Source organism: Amphiprion ocellaris, chromosome 13 (genome assembly GCF_022539595.1).
Source record: "Amphiprion ocellaris isolate individual 3 ecotype Okinawa chromosome 13, ASM2253959v1, whole genome shotgun sequence".
NCBI lineage: Eukaryota > Metazoa > Chordata > Actinopteri > Pomacentridae > Amphiprion > Amphiprion ocellaris.
Genome location: NC_072778.1, coordinates 18,942,653 through 18,959,762, shown reverse-complemented (window position 1 = coordinate 18,959,762; position 17,110 = coordinate 18,942,653). Strand labels below are relative to the sequence as shown.

Here is a 17,110-nt window from a genome sequence, read left to right as displayed (position 1 = left end):
TCATGCTTTGGACAGTAAGGGACGCTGTTGGTCAGTGAAACAAGTATTCAGAGTTGACAGGATAGAGGCAGAGCCTTCTTTTTTCCGTTGAGCCAGTTGAGAGCACAAACCGTGGGCTTCGTACGCACGACGGGGGGCACAAATACGTTCAGAGCAAAGACTGCAACATCAGAGGATTACTTTATTCACCTGCCTTCGTTCTCTGTGGATTTTATACAGCAAGTTGTTTGTGTCATTTTTTTCTTATTTGTGCAATGGCGCTTGAGAAATCTCCGCCGTCGTGTGTAAAATGGCGTTTGTACAGCAGGTCAGTATGGTCGTTTCTGCTGTTCATGTGGTGTCTCACTCACATCGTGTCTGGCCAAATCAGGTACACAATTCCAGAGGAGATGAAAAGGGGATCACTTATAGGCAACGTAGCTCAAGATCTTGGTCTGGATGTGCAAAGACTTCGTTCTGGTCGGGCCCGTATCGTGACCAGACAAAGCATCCAGTACACAGAGCTGAAAACAGACAAAGGCATTTTAGTGGTGAACGAGAGAATAGACCGAGAGCAGCTTTGTGGAGACGTAACACCGTGCAGCTTCAGCTTTGAGGTGATTTTAGAAAATCCTATGGAGCTGCACCAAGTAACAGTAGAAATTACGGACATAAATGACAACTCTCCGATGTTTCGAAAGGACGAAATGAAATTTGAAATAAGCGAATCTGCCACACTGGGATCTCGCTTCATCTTACCCGGTGCAGAAGACGCAGATGTGGGCAGTAATGGACTCCAGAAGTACATATTAACTGCAAACGACGTATTTGGTTTGAAGCAGCATTCGAATCCAGACGGTCGAAAATATGCAGAGATGATTTTACAAAAAACCGTTAGATCGAGAAAGTGAGCCAAAAATCTCACTGAAGCTTATTGCTGTTGACGGTGGAAATCCGCATAGATCTGGTACAGTAAATATAGATATTACAGTGCTCGATGTTAATGACAATCCTCCCGTTTTCAATCAGTCTGTCTACAGGGCTACGGTGTCGGAAAATGCATTAAAAGGCACCTACATCACTACAGTGAATGCAAGTGATGCAGACAGCGGATCAAACGGTCTTATTACATATAGATTTTCAAACGTGAAAGAGCAGGTGACGGATATTTTTTATTTAGATGAAGTTACTGGAACTGTAACACTCACAGGGACAAGTGGATTATGAAAAGGATAAGAAATATGAAATTATGATTGAAGCTATGGACCAAGGAGGTCTGACAGATTCAAGTAAGGTGCTAATTGAAATCGTAGACGTCAATGATAACGCACCTGTCATTAATGTGATGTCATTCTCAAGCCCTGTGCCGGAGGATTCTCCCTCGGGAACCACGGTGGCAATAATTAATGTGATTGACGCAGATTCAGAAAAAAATGGCCAAGTTACATGTACAACGGACAGTATCCTCCCCTTTAAAATAAAATCAACATTACGTAATTACTTTGCATTAATAACAGATTCACCTTTTGATAGAGAAGTTGTACCAGAGTATAATATAACTGTAAGGGCCACCGATTCTGGATCCCCGCCTTTGTCAAGTACAACAACATTACGTTTAAAAATATCTGATGTTAATGACAACGCCCCATTATTTGATAAACGTAACTACGTTGCTCATCTTACGGAGAAACAATTCTCCTGGTATGTCCATATTTTCCGTTAAAGCACGAGACATTGACTGGAATCAAAACGCTAGAGTATCGTACTTTCTCGAAGAAACACAGATCAATGGTAGTCCAACCTCTTCTTACGTCTCCATAAACACTGAAACTGGAGCTGTTCACGCAGTGCGCTCTTTTGACTATGAACAAATCAAACAGCTTCAATTAATAGTCAAAGCACAGGATGGAGGCTCTCCTCCACTCAGCAGCAATGTGACAGTAAAAATACTGATCCAGGACCAGAACGACAACCCTCCTCAGGTTCTGTATCCAGTCCAGACTGGTGGCTCTGTGGTGGCTGAAATGGTGCCTCGTTCAGCAGATGTGGGCTATCTGGTGACCAAAGTGGTGGCTGTTGATGTGGACTCTGGACAGAATGCGTGGCTGTCGTATAAACTGCAGAAAGCCCACAGACAGGGCTCTGTTTGAAGTGGGGCTCCCAGAATGGAGAGATCCGAACCATCCGCCAAGTGAGTGACAAAGATGCAGTGAAACAGAGACTGAGTGTTATAGTGGAGGACAACGGTCAGCCCTCTCGTTCAGCTACAGTCATTGTGAACGTGGCGGTGGCGGACAGCTTCCCTGAAGTTCTGTCGGAGTTCAGTGACTTTCCACACGACAAGGAGTACAATGACAACCTGACTTTTTACTTGGTGTTGGCTCTGGCTGTGGTCTCCTTCCTGTTCATCACGTGTTTGGTGGTTATTATCTCAGTGAAAATCTACAGATGGAGACAGTCTCGCATCCTGTATCATTCCAACCTGCCTGTGATTCCTTATTATCCTCCACGTTACTCAGACACTTTGGGGACAACAGGGACTCTCCAACACGTGTACAATTACGAGGTGTGCAGGACGACAGACTCCAGAAAGAGTGACTGTAAGTTCGGCAGAGCTGGTAGTCAGAACGTGTTGATCATGGATCCCAGTTGTTCAGGGACGATGCAGCGGATGCAGAGTGAGAAGAGCATCCTGGATGAACCAGACTCTCCTCTAGAGGTCAGTTGTTTCTTCCATGTGTCCTTTTTTATTTTACTTTACTCCATGAGCTGTTGCGCCTAACAACCCTCATTTTCAGAACCATGGACAGCAACTCACTGCGCCTCACTTGATGCAGTTTCTGTACTCATACATAGAACTTAAACAAAATAACATACATTCTCAGATGATACTATTATATTTCACATGCACATAATTTTTATTTATTTATATTGTGTATTATAGCTTAATTGCTTAATTGTACATCATGGTGTATTCTGCAACATTATAAATAGTCTAAATCATGGTTCCTAAAAAAAAAAAAAACCCTTTTGTTCTCTCTTCCAAAGGTTTTCTTACTACAAAACAACTCACTCATATTTTTCATAGTTTCTGCATATTTTTATTCTTTGTATTTGTTAATATTTTTGTACTTTGCAGTACTTACTGCTATTCAAACTGTATGTTCAACACTGCAGACTGGTGTGTTTTATTCACTGCCATATGTCGCAAGGGTTTTGTCTGTGGCTTAATTATGAGTGCATTGTGTGCTTTTATGTTCAAGCTTGGATTGATAAATCGCATCTATCAGTTTTAGGTGCAACTGATGCAACGTTTTTATTATTCTTTTGCCTCAGGCTGAAGATTGCAGAGAGAAATTTTTAATCTAATGGTGATTGACCCGGTTCTTTCCTCAGTTCGGACTCTAAGGGACGCTGTTGATCAGGAAAACAGAGGCTTGTGTCTGTGACAGAGTAGAGACAGAGTAGAGAAAGAGGAGAGGTTGAACACATTTCATACAGGAAGGCGTTCGAGGGAGAATCCGGTGCAGTAAAAAGACGTTTTTTATTTAAATCAACCTATTTTACTGGATATCGGGGCAGCAGTGTTGAACTGGACAGTAAATTGCGTTTTCATGTGTGACTGAATGAATAATTTTACCATTAGAATTGGGATTTTACTCTAGACGACATGGGAATACGCCAGCAGCGATGCAGAAAATGGCTGTTGTGCTGGACATCAACATGGCATCTGCGGATTTTCGTCTTGATGATTTCTACCGCAAGTGGCCAGATCCGTTATTCAGTACCGGAGGAGATGAAGAAAGGTGCCCTCATCGGTAATGTAGCGCAAGACCTTGGTTTGGATCTGACGAGGCTCCGTTCAGGTCGGGCCCGTATCGTGAGCGGAGAAACCACTCAGTACACCGAGCTGAAGACAGACAAAGGGATTCTAGTGGTAAATGAGAGAATAGACCGAGAAGAGCTTTGCGGAGACACAGCACCGTGCAGCTTCAGCTTTGAGATTATTTTAGAAAATCCTATTGAACTGCACAGGGTAACAGTAGAAATATTAGATGTAAACGACCACGCACCAACGTTCAAAAATAAAGTAATTAATTTAGAAATTAGCGAGTCTGCTACAGTAGGATCTCATTTCGACTTGGAAAGTGCATATGATCCTGATGCGGGGATTCACGGCTTGCAAAATTATGTTTTGTCCCCTAATGATAATTTTGCTTTGAAACAACATTCAAACGCTGATGGAACTAGATTCGCTGTTATGATTTTGCAGAAGCCGTTAGACAGAGAGTTGAAGCCACACCTGTCTTTAAAGCTGATAGCAGTAGACGGAGGAACTCCACAGCGATCTGGTACAGTAAATATAGAGATCACTGTTCTTGATGCAAATGATAATCCTCCTGTGTTTAATCAATCACTGTACAAAGCCACTGTGGCAGAAAATGCCCCCTTAGGCACCTATATAACTACTGTGAATGCTTCTGATGCTGACAGTGGTTCGAATGGCTTAGTTACATATACATTTTCTAATGTCAAGGGGAAATCAGCCGAAAAATTTGAGATTGACAGCGTCTCCGGCAGAATAACTGTTGTTGGTAATATTGATTTCGAAAAAGATAAAAAATTTGAAATAAGAGTGATCGCCAAAGACCAGGGTGGCTTGAGTGACGCAACTAAAGTTGTCATAGATGTCGTAGACATCAACGATAATGCGCCAATTATTAACATAATGTCCTTCTCCAACATGATTTCAGAGGATGTCCCTCCTGGTACAACTATAGCTGTTTTTAATGTTAAAGATGCAGACTCTGAAAGAAACGGTCAGATAACATGCTCATTAGATTCCAGTCTCCCCTTTAAAATTCAGTCTTCCTTGACTGATTATTACAATTTGCTCTCACATGTCGCTTTTGATCGTGAAACGAAACATGAATACAACATAACAATAACTGCAACAGATTCAGGGTCACCCCCGCTTTCTACAAAAACTACTTTACACGTAAAAATCTCAGATGTAAACGATAATGCTCCACGCTTTACCAAACCGGATTACTCAGCCTATGTTACTGAAAATAACTCCCCTGGGATGTCAATATTCAGTATGAGCGCCCGAGATTCTGACTGGAATCAAAACGCAAGGATCTCATACTTTCTGGAAGAAACAGAGGTTAGTGGCAGCCCGATTTCTTCTTATGTCTCCATAAACTCTGAGACTGGAGTTGTACATGCAGTGCGCTCATTTGATTATGAGCAGATTAAGCAGCTTGTATTCACTGTCAGAGCGCAGGATGGAGGCTCTCCTCCACTCAGCAGCAATGTGACAGTAAAAATACTGATCCAGGACCAGAACGACAATCCTCCTCAGGTTCTGTATCCAGTCCAGACTGGAGGCTCTGTGGTGGCTGAAATGGTGCCTCGTTCAGCAGATGTGGGCTATCTGGTGACCAAAGTGGTGGCTGTTGATGTGGACTCTGGACAGAATGCGTGGCTGTCGTACAAACTGCAGAAAGCCACAGACAGGGCTCTGTTTGAAGTGGGCTCCCAGAATGGAGAGATCCGAACCATCCGCCAAGTGAGTGATAAAGATGCAGTGAAACAGAGACTGAGTGTTATAGTGGAGGACAACGGTCAGCCCTCTCGTTCAGCTACAGTCATTGTGAACGTGGCGGTGGCGGACAGCTTTCCTGAAGTTCTGTCGGAGTTCAGTGACTTTCCACACGACAAGGAGTACAATGACAACCTGACTTTTTACTTGGTGTTGGCTCTGGCTGTGGTCTCCTTCCTGTTCATCACGTGTTTGGTGGTTATTATCTCAGTGAAAATCTACAGATGGAGACAGTCTCGCATCCTGTATCATTCTAACCTGCCTGTGATTCCATATTATCCTCCACGTTACTCAGACACTTTGGGGACAACAGGGACTCTCCAACACGTGTACAATTACGAGGTGTGCAGGACGACAGACTCGAGAAAGAGTGACTGTAAGTTCGGCAGAGGTGGTAGTCAGAACGTGTTGATCATGGATCCCAGTTGTTCAGGGACGATGCAGCGGATGCAGAGTGAGAAGAGCATCCTGGATGAACCAGACTCTCCTCTAGAGGTTTGACTTTCTTCTTTATAATTTGTTATATGCATCTGCAAGTCAGTGTTGTTTTCCCCCCCTTTTTTATTAATAATATAAATCAGTCATCATATCACAGCAGCTGCTCTGATAAACATTCCAACATAAAATATGTCTAAAAACGGATGGAAACTGGAGTATTTTTCTGAAAATAAAACTACACTTACAATGACATTATCCAGGCATTGGTTTTACAGTGTTTGCATTATCAGTATTCTCTGAAACCAAATAAATTTAAATACTTGATAATAACTAACTTCCCAAACAATGAACATGATTTTTTTTATCCAGTCACTTTATGTTGATTCCACAAGCAAATTGGCAAAATGTAGTATCTTTTTATTCATATTATTATACCTTTACATTGACTGTCAATCGGAATTCAGATGTCATAAACATACATTTACGCCTTAATTTTTGAACCGAGCTCTCCTTTCGCTGCACTGCTGTGCCTGTCAGTACCCCAGACGGCAGAATTCTGCAGACTTTGTTGTTGTGCATCATCCTCTTTTAACACTGTTTCATTTGTTCAGAGAGCTTTCTGACCTGTTTGCATCCGCGTTTAAAACAGGGAACCATATTCTTTTAATACTAAAAATGACACCTCGCGGACAGGCACGCGAAATACTTAGCAGTTTTCTGATTTATTAACTCTTTGCGATAAATTTCATCAAAACCAGGAGGAAAAAAAGCAGCAATGTCTGTGTTATGTGTAGTTCAGCACATCCAACTCACAGGGACGCTGTTGACCAGTCTGCTGAGATTTCAGAGCTTATTGCAGCAGTACCTCCCCCATCATCTCCAAATGTTACGGAGAGAGACAGAAAACATATCGAAAAGGCACAGTTTGGAAGAATGATATGATCAAACACGGACATACTAGGCGAAAATCGTTCATTGGAGTCTATATATTTTTGCCTTTCTCACTGACGTTTGTTCCTGAAATCCTTTTACTGGATAACGGATTTAATATTTCTTTTTTGTGGACGAGAAATCGTCGGACAGAACAATGACGCTGCGAGTAGGCCTGCTGTCGGTTCTCTCCGTTGTTTGTCTTCGCTCGGTTTTTTGGCCAGGTCAGCTACTCCATTCCTGAGGAAATGTCGAAAGGATCTTTGGTCGGTAACATAGCGCAAGATTTAGGTTTAGACGTGAAACGGTTAAAATCAGGGAAAGCTCGTATATATACAGGAGAAGGCACAGAATACATCGAGCTGAATAAAGAAAGGGGAGCCCTTGTAATCAAAGAGCGGATAGACAGAGAAGCGCTCTGCGGACAGACGACGCCCTGCGCTCTTGATTTTCAAATCATTTTGGAGAATCCTATGCAGTTTTACAGCGTTACTGTCGAGATCACCGACATTAACGACAACTCTCCTGGTTTTAAAAACAGTGACATGAAATTTGATATAAGTGAGACGGTTCAGATTGGGTCAAAATTTGTTTTAGAAAAAGCTGTTGACGACGATGTGGGTATTAACGGGCTCCAGAGTTATTCACTGAGTTCAAGTGACATATTCATCTTAAATCCCTATCGCATAGGTGGCAGTAGAAATGTTGAAATGGTTTTAAAGAAGACTCTTGACCGAGAGAAACAGGACCGTGTCTCTTTAATATTAACTGCTCTAGATGGTGGCAACCCGCAGCTCTCTGGAACTATTCAAATTGTCATAACTGTTCTGGACGCAAACGATAACGCACCTGTTTGTTCTCCAGCGGAATTTAAGACTAACGTAAAGGAAAATTCGGTGAAAGGAACTGTTCTAACCACGGTGAGCGCATCTGATGCAGATGAAGGTCCACATGGGCAAGTACGATATTCCATCTCTAATGCTCCAAAGGGATCATCAGAATTATTTGATATAGATGAAGACAGTGGGGTGTTCACATTAGTGGGAAAGCTTGATTATGAGAAATTTCGGCATTACGAGATAGATGTTCAAGCATCAGATGCAGGCGGTAACGCAGATGTTTGTAAAGTTATAATTGAGGTGCTGGACACAAACGATAACCCACCAACTATTAACATTATGTCAACGTCATCCAGTATATCTGAGGATGTAAAACCTGGCACTGTTCTAACGATGATGAACGTCCAGGATCCAGATTCAAATGAAAATGGCAAAGTCCACTGCATTTTAGATGATCATGTTCATTTTAAAATCTCTTCAACATCAACTAATTTCTTCAGCATAGTGACAGACAGTGAATTAGACAGAGAGAGAGCCTCTGAGTATAACATCACTGTGACCTGCTCTGATGAGGGAGTGCCCTCCCTCTCCAGCAGCGTCACTCTCACCTTACAGATCTCTGATGTAAATGACAACGAGCCTCTCTTTGAGAGGAGCTCATATGAGGCCTGCATTGTAGAAAACAACACACCAGGTGTGTCTGTATTCACAGTCAGAGCCACAGACGCCGACTGGAACCAGAATGCTCGTGTTTCTTACATTCTGGAGGACTCCTCAGTGAACGGAGTGCCAGTCTCCTCATATGTGTCCGTCAGTGCTGATAGTGGAGTCATCCATGCAGTGCGCTCTTTTGACTACGAGCAGATCAAAGACTTCCAGTTCCGTGTGAAAGCTCAGGATGGAGGCTCTCCTCCACTCAGCAGCAACGTGACAGTGAAAATGCTGATCCAGGACCAGAATGACAACCCTCCTCAGGTTCTGTATCCAGTCCAGACTGGAGGCTCTGTGGTGGCTGAAATGGTGCCTCGTTCAGCAGATGTGGGCTATCTGGTGACCAAAGTGGTGGCTGTTGATGTGGACTCTGGACAGAATGCGTGGTTGTCGTATAAACTGCAGAAAGCCACAGACAGGGCTCTGTTTGAAGTGGGTTCCCAGAATGGAGAGATCCGAACCATCCGCCAAGTGAGTGATAAAGATGCAGTGAAACAGAGACTGAGTGTTATAGTGGAGGACAACGGGCAGCCCTCTCGTTCAGCTACAATCATTGTGAACGTGGCGGTGGCAGACAGCTTCCCTGAAGTTCTGTCGGAGTTCAGTGACTTTCCACACGACAAGGAGTACAATGACAACCTGACTTTTTACTTGGTGTTGGCTCTGGCTGTGGTCTCCTTCCTGTTCATCACGTGTTTGGTGGTTATTATCTCAGTGAAAATCTACAGATGGAGACAGTCTCGCATCCTGTATCATTCTAACCTGCCTGTGATTCCATATTATCCTCCACGTTACTCAGACACTTTGGGGACAACAGGGACTCTCCAACACGTGTACAATTACGAGGTGTGCAGGACGACAGACTCCAGAAAGAGTGACTGTAAGTTCGGCAGAGCTGGTAGTCAGAACGTGTTGATCATGGATCCCAGTTGTTCAGGGACGATGCAGCCGATGCAGAGTGAGAAGAGCATCCTGGATGAACCAGACTCTCCTCTAGAGGTTAGTCTCCAGAAAGAATGATGTAATTGATGGCATTTCATGTTGTAGACACAGCTACAGTTTTCTGTAGTGTTGTACATTGGGCCTCACATGAAAATGAATGTATTATGTGTACGTTTTGTTTAACTACTTTTTTTCAGAACTTCTACTTTTGTTCACTATAACATGCCTTTTAGTTAAATTCCAAACCCTTCATACCACTTCATTCAATAAGATTACTTCCATGTTGGCACTTGTGGAGCAATTTGATCATGATGTTTTACCTGAATATGAAATATGAGCAATTTATGTTATCAAAATCCTGCTTATCCTAATGTTTTCTGTTTCATTACTTGGAATATTGAAACAGGTAAGATTCAGTTATATGGTTCATTTAAATCATGAATGTGACATGTGTGCATTTCAATAAAGCAGGTGAAAATACACAACCAAGTACATCAATCCAACATTTTAAACACAGCAACCTGAATCATTTGCTATGCCAGGGAAGTTGTCAGTCTGCGTTTGCATTCTGAAATGCTATACCAGCAGCAATGACCATAAACAGTCTGTACTGCTTTGACAGCTTCTGGTTTAACTCCTCATTTTAATGAGATAAGGAGCCTCTGTCTCTGGATATATTGATTAAGGCACTTTGTAATGTTGGCCACATTGCTCCAAAATGTTTGGTCCAAATCAGTGATGGCACACAAATTAATGACCCATATAGCACTTGCCATGCAGACAAAACAAAACAAAAAAAGTCTCGAAGTTCAAGAGTATAGTACTGCCACTGAGGCTTTACACCAACTCTAAGTGAAAATATCCAAGTAAAAATACATTCAGACTTTGTGGTATCGCCGATTTAAAAAAGAAAAAAAATACAGCACCATGGAGAGCTCCTCAGTCTACTTTGCTCTCAAGGACCGTTTCAGGACATGTCATTGTTAGTTTGATTGCATGCAGTACTCAAAACAACTCCTACCACAATTTTAGATGCAAAGCCTTTTTTCTGAGCAGATCAGCTCTAACTTACTTTCCACTAACATTTTGCATTTGTTTAGTTTTGTTTAAGTTATTGGAGAACACTCTGAGAAGACATTACGAGTCATTTTAGCTTTAAATAGCACTGTGGAGTTTCACGAATATTTTTGCGTGTGCGTGTGCGTGTGCGTGTGCGTTTGTGTGTGTGTGTGTGTGTGTGCGTGCGTGCGTGCGTGCGTATGATGATGATGAAGATGACACCATTCCTCATAACTACTTGTATTTAAAACACTGGGGCCTGGTGTTTTTTCATCATTTCATGAGGTTTACCTTTATGCTCAGCTTCAAATGCAAATAATCCCAAGAAGTTGTAAAAGAAATATGCTGCTGTACTGATTTTTAGTGTTAAATTTAAGAAATTGCTGACCTGAACATTGAGAACACTCGGTTATTTTTCATCTTCCTCAGCATTTTGCAGTTCAGCATGATGGACTCTTAGGGCCGCTGTTGGCCAGTCTGTGTTAGTTGGGAGACGAGATCAGCAGTACCTCCCTCCATCATTTCAGATTCAGATCGAGAGGAAGACACAATGAAAAATACAGAACACGACGACCGTCGTTAATTTGCCTCAATTCGGACGGATAATATTGTTTTTTTGCAACCTGGGTAGTGATTACCTAAAACACAAGGACGTTAAAAGGATTACTTCCAAGGGGAAAACGTTTTGTATAGGAATATTAGACGGTTTTTATTTTACACGACCATGGCGGTAATAACAATAAGACGGCAAGTGCTTGCTTTAATGTCGTTTCTCTGTTTCTGTTCAGTGACTGGGCAGGTCAGTTATTCTATCCCAGAGGAAATGCCGAAAGGCTCTTTCGTGGGCGACATTGCTCAAGATTTGGGTTTGGATGTGAAGAGACTGAAATCAGGAAAGGCTCGCATTTATACGGGAGACAGCGCTGAGTATATCGAGTTAAATAAAGAAAGAGGAGTCCTCCTCATCAAAGACAGAATAGACAGAGAGGCGATCTGCGCAAAGACGGCGCCTTGTGCTTTGCATTTTCAGGTCATTTTAGAAAATCCAATGGAGTTTTATAGCATTACCGTCGAAGTCACAGATGTCAATGACAACGCCCCGATTTTCAAAAGAGGCGAAATGAAATTCAGAATAAGTGAATCGGCTGTTGTCGGAACAATATTTGTGCTCGAACAAGCAATAGACCTGGATGTCGGTTTGAATGGCCTTCAGAGTTATTTGTTAAAGCCAACTGATAACTTTGTTCTTAAGCTGCAAAATCAAGCGGATGGAAGCAAGATGGTAGAAATGGTTTTGCAGAAGCCTCTGGATCGAGAAAAAACAGATCATTTATCACTTGTATTGACTGCGATAGATGGGGGTGAGCCGCAGCTCTCCGGAGCTGTTCAGATTCATGTAAATGTGCTTGATAGCAATGATAATCCTCCGGTTTTTACGCAGAAAATATATAAATCCACCTTGAGGGAAAACTCACCTCCAGGAACGATAGTGATTACAGTTAGTGCCTCTGACTTAGACGAAGGATCGTATGCAAAGATAACCTATGAAATACTGAACTCTGTTGATGGTGCGTCTGAAATATTTGACATAAACGGAGAAACTGGTGAAGTTAAATTAGTCGGGAACACTGACTTTGAAAAGAAGCGACAATATCAAATACATGTGCAGGCCAGTGATGAAGGAGGACTAACGGACTCTAGTAAAGTTACTGTGGAAATACTCGATACAAATGACAACGTACCTGCCATAAATGTTATGTCAAAATCCAGCCTAATAACAGAGGACGTTCAACCTGGCACTGTTGTCACAATTGTAAATATCCAAGATCCAGACTCGGGCGAAAACGGAAAAGTTCAATGTGATATAAACAACAATATTCCATTTTCAGTTTCTTCTACATCAACTAATTTCTTCAGCATAGTGACAGACAGTGAATTAGACAGAGAGAGAGCCTCTGAGTATAACATTACTGTGACCTGCTCTGATGAGGGAGTGCCCTCCCTCTCCAGCAGCGTCACTCTCACCTTACAGATCTCTGATGTAAATGACAACGAGCCTGTCTTTGAGAGGAGCTCATATGAGGCCTACATTGTAGAAAACAACACACCAGGTGTGTCTGTATTCACAGTGAGAGCCACAGACGCTGACTGGAACCAGAATGCTCGTGTTTCTTACATTCTGGAGGACTCCTCAGTGAACGGAGAGCCAGTCTCCTCATATGTGTCCATCAGTGCTGATAGTGGAGTCATTCATGCAGTGCGTTCTTTTGACTACGAGCAAATCAAAGACTTCCATTTCCGTGTGAAAGCTCAGGATGGAGGCTCTCCTCCACTCAGCAGCAATGTGACAGTAAAAATCATGATCCAGGACCAGAACGACAACCCTCCTCAGGTCCTGTATCCAGTCCAGACTGGTGGCTCTGTGGTGGCTGAAATGGTGCCTCGTTCAGCAGATGTGGGCTATCTGGTGACCAAAGTGGTGGCTGTTGATGTGGACTCTGGACAGAATGCGTGGCTGTCGTATAAACTGCAGAAAGCCACAGACAGGGCTCTGTTTGAAGTGGGCTCCCAGAATGGAGAGATCCGAACCATCCGCCAAGTGAGTGATAAAGATGCAGTGAAACAGAGACTGAGTGTTATAGTGGAGGACAACGGTCAGCCCTCTCGTTCAGCTACAGTCATTGTGAACGTGGCGGTGGCGGACAGCTTCCCTGAAGTTCTGTCGGAGTTCAGTGACTTTCCACATGACAAGGAGTACAATGACAACCTGACTTTTTACTTGGTGTTGGCTCTGGCTGTGGTCTCCTTCCTGTTCATCACGTGTTTGGTGGTTATTATCTCAGTGAAAATCTACAGATGGAGACAGTCTCGCATCCTGTATCATTCCAACCTGCCTGTGATTCCATATTATCCTCCACGTTACTCAGACACTTTGGGGACAACAGGGACTCTCCAACACGTGTACAATTACGAGGTGTGCAGGACGACAGACTCGAGAAAGAGTGACTGTAAGTTCGGCAGAGGTGGTAGTCAGAACGTGTTGATCATGGATCCCAGTTGTTCAGGGACGATGCAGCGGATGCAGAGTGAGAAGAGCATCCTGGATGAACCAGACTCTCCTCTAGAGGTGAGGGCCTTTGATATAATAATCTGAAATAAAATTTGTTTTTTTTTCACTTACTTAAAACTAAGTGCCCTTTGGGCTCACATTTTACGCAATCTGAGGCATTTTTAGAACCACAGTAATGAACTGCTCCACTGTCTGGTAGTTAATTGTGCAGCTGCTTCACTCGTTGTAGAGCAGAGACCTAGTAAGTTTTCGTAATGTTCGAATTTGCAATTATTTTTCATTTAATTTCGCAACGCTTTGTTGTTCTATATAGACATATAACCCACTACTGATTAATTTTCACATTTTGTGTCTTAAAGTAATATACTTTGTTGGTCGCGGTGCCCAATGAACCTCCCCCAGCTTTTACCACGAGTTTGCATTGTCTGCATATGTCCATAAAAATGGAATGGCATTTACTTTTTTCTTTCGACAAGACTGGGCTTACATTTCCAATTCAATCAACATCACAAAGGTTAAATGTGCTGGTCTTGTCTTCAGAGTGGTGTTTTCTACAAGGCTGTATTCTAAAATTGGTTTTGAGATATTACATGTTATATTCGCTCATGTGTAGTAGATTTGAATACTTTTCCATTGACATACATTTTTGTAGTACATTAGATTGAGCTCTTAGGGCCGCTGTTGGACAGTGTGTGGATAGATGTAAGGCAGGTTTCAGCAGTACCTCCCCCATGATCTATTTTTTTTTTCTCTCGTCAGAGGATAAGAGACACGCAGTGCGAATATGACACAGTAGGACGATAATGATTGCCCACTCGGAAAGATGCAGTAAAATATAGTTCGCTGGTTACTTCCGTTTGTTGGATATACAATTGGATATACAGAGAACATTCGTGGATTTTCTTTCTATCGGAAAAAAAACGACTGGAGCAGGATTTGTGTCGTGTGAAAATGCCGGACAGAACAATGAGGCTGCAAGTGCTGTTGTTTCTCTCAGTTCTTTCTCTCTCATCAGTGGTTGGGCAGGTCAGCTACTCCATTCCCGAGGAAATGGCAAAGGGGTCATTAATAGGTAACATCGCTCAGGATTTAGGTTTAGACAGAAAAAGACTGACATCAGGCAAAGCTCGGATTTTTACCGGAGACAGCGCCGAGTACATCGAGCTGAACAGAGAAAGGGGAGCCTTGCTTATCAAAGAAAAAATAGACAGAGAGACGCTCTGTGGACAGACGACGCCCTGCGCGTTGCATTTTCAGGTTATTTTAGAAAGCCCTATGGAACTTTACACGGTTGCTGTCGAAATTACAGATATAAATGACAATACTCCAGCATTTGAGAAGTCTGACATGAAATTCAAAATAAGCGAATCCGCTGTGATCGGAGCAAAATTCCTGTTAGAGAGAGCAATGGATCCTGATGTCGGCATGAATAGTCTGCAGAGTTATTTTCTAACAAAAACTGATAATTTTGCTTTGAAGCTGAAAGATCAGCCCGACGGGGAAAAGATAGTTGAAATGATTTTACAAAAACCTCTTGACAGAGAAAAACATGAAGAGATATTTCTGGTGTTGACTGCTATGGATGGAGGGGAACCAAAGCTATCTGGCACAGCACAGATTCATGTTACAGTTCTCGATGCTAATGACAATGCACCCGTTTTTACAAAAACGGTTTATAAAGCTACAATACCTGAAAACGCAGCTAAAGGTACCGTTATAAGCAGGGTCAGTGCTTCAGATGCTGATAAAGGATCGAATTCCAACATAATGTATTCTATTTCCAACACTGCTGCAGATGTACGAGATATGTTTGAAATTAATGAATTAAATGGAGATTTGATCTTGAAAAATAATATAGATTATGAAAAGGCACGTTACTATCAAATACATGTACAAGCAAATGATGAAGGAGGACTAACGGATTCATGTAAGGTTACGGTTGAGGTGACAGACATTAATGATAACAAGCCAGTTATTAATATAATGTCACAGACTAATGTAATCCCAGAGGACTCTAAACCAGCAACAATTGTAACTATGGTTAATGTTCAGGACATAGATTCTGGAGAAAATGGTAAAGTTCATTGTTCGATTAATGAGCATATTCCTTTTACATTAAAGCCAACATCAAATAATTTTTTTAACCTAGTGACAGACAGTGATTTAGACAGAGAGAGAGCCTCTGAGTATAACATCACTGTGACCTGCTCTGATGAGGGAGTGCCCTCCCTCTCCAGCAGCGTCACTCTCACCTTACAGATCTCTGATGTAAATGACAACGAGCCTGTCTTTGAGAGGAGCTCATATGAGGCCTACATTGTAGAAAACAACACACCAGGTGTGTCTATATTCACAGTGAGAGCCACAGACGCTGACTGGAACCAGAATGCTCGTGTTTCTTACATTCTGGAGGACTCCTCAGTGAACGGAGTGCCAGTCTCCTCATATGTGTCCATCAGTGCTGATAGTGGAGTCATCCATGCAGTGCGCTCTTTTGACTATGAACAGATCAAAGACTTCCATTTCCGTGTGAAAGCTCAGGATGGAGGCTCTCCTCCACTCAGCAGCAACGTGACAGTGAAAATGATGATCCAGGACCAGAACGACAACCCTCCTCAGGTCCTGTATCCAGTCCAGACTGGTGGCTCTGTGGTGGCTGAAATGGTGCCTCGTTCAGCAGATGTGGGCTATCTGGTGACCAAAGTGGTGGCTGTTGATGTGGACTCTGGACAGAATGCTTGGTTGTCGTATAAACTGCAGAAAGCCACAGACAGGGCTCTGTTTGAAGTGGGCTCCCAGAATGGAGAGATCCGAACCATCCGCCAAGTGAGTGATAAAGATGCAGTGAAACAGAGACTGAGTGTTATAGTGGAGGACAACGGTCAGCCCTCTCGTTCAGCTACAGTCATTGTGAACGTGGCGGTGGCGGACAGCTTCCCTGAAGTTCTGTCGGAGTTCAGTGACTTTCCACACGACAAGGAGTACAATGACAACCTGACTTTTTACTTAGTGTTGGCTCTGGCTGTGGTCTCCTTCCTGTTCATCACGTGTTTGGTGGTTATTATCTCAGTGAAAATCTACAGATGGAGACAGTCTCGCATCCTTTATCATTCCAACCTCCCTGTGATTCCATATTATCCTCCACGTTACTCAGACACTTTGGGGACAACAGGGACTCTCCAACACGTGTACAATTACGAGGTGTGCAGGACGACAGACTCGAGAAAGAGTGACTGTAAGTTCGGCAGAGCTGGTAGTCAGAACGTGTTGATCATGGATCCCAGTTGTTCAGGGACGATGCAGCGGATGCAGAGTGAGAAGAGCATCCTGGATGAACCAGACTCTCCTCTTGAGTTCAGTTTTCTTGACGATGCACTTAAATCTGCTCCCTCCGTTATTTATTAGGTTATTTAGCAACACAGTGTCAGACCATCTTCAATGTCTAAAAACTGTTCATTATACTTAATTTTGGTCACCGTGTTGGAAATAATTGTCTACTTTTTGGGGGGTTGTTGCTGATTCAGCACCACGGACAGT

At 42.8% G+C, this 17,110-nt stretch overlaps 3 protein-coding genes and 2 pseudogenes across 36 annotated transcripts in view; all 5 read left to right on the top strand.

Moving 5' to 3' along the window:
• LOC111576782 (protocadherin gamma-C5-like) overlaps positions 1-17,110 on the top strand; it is a 353,923-nt gene that overhangs the window by 206,133 nt on the left and 130,680 nt on the right. The window lies entirely within an intron of this gene.
• On the top strand, positions 254-2,776 carry LOC129350334 (protocadherin gamma-A11-like; annotated as a pseudogene).
• On the top strand, positions 3,112-6,085 carry LOC129350339 (protocadherin gamma-A10-like). The gene has a single exon (XM_055016535.1). The coding sequence runs from the start codon at positions 3,650-3,652 to the stop codon at positions 6,083-6,085; it is 2,436 nt and encodes an 811-aa protein (XP_054872510.1). The 5' UTR covers positions 3,112-3,649.
• LOC129350343 (protocadherin gamma-A2-like) lies at positions 6,706-10,217 on the top strand (annotated as a pseudogene).
• LOC111566337 (protocadherin gamma-A2-like) lies at positions 10,752-13,672 on the top strand. The gene has a single exon (XM_023266886.3). The coding sequence runs from the start codon at positions 11,228-11,230 to the stop codon at positions 13,655-13,657; it is 2,430 nt and encodes an 809-aa protein (XP_023122654.3). The 5' UTR covers positions 10,752-11,227; the 3' UTR covers positions 13,658-13,672.

What these genes read in the sequence shown, in the direction of transcription:
- LOC129350339 (XM_055016535.1), top strand. Translation starts at nt 3,650, where the DNA reads ATGGGAATACGCCAGCAGCGATGCAGAAAATGGCTGTTGTGCTGGACA.
- LOC111566337 (XM_023266886.3), top strand. Translation starts at nt 11,228, where the DNA reads ATGGCGGTAATAACAATAAGACGGCAAGTGCTTGCTTTAATGTCGTTT.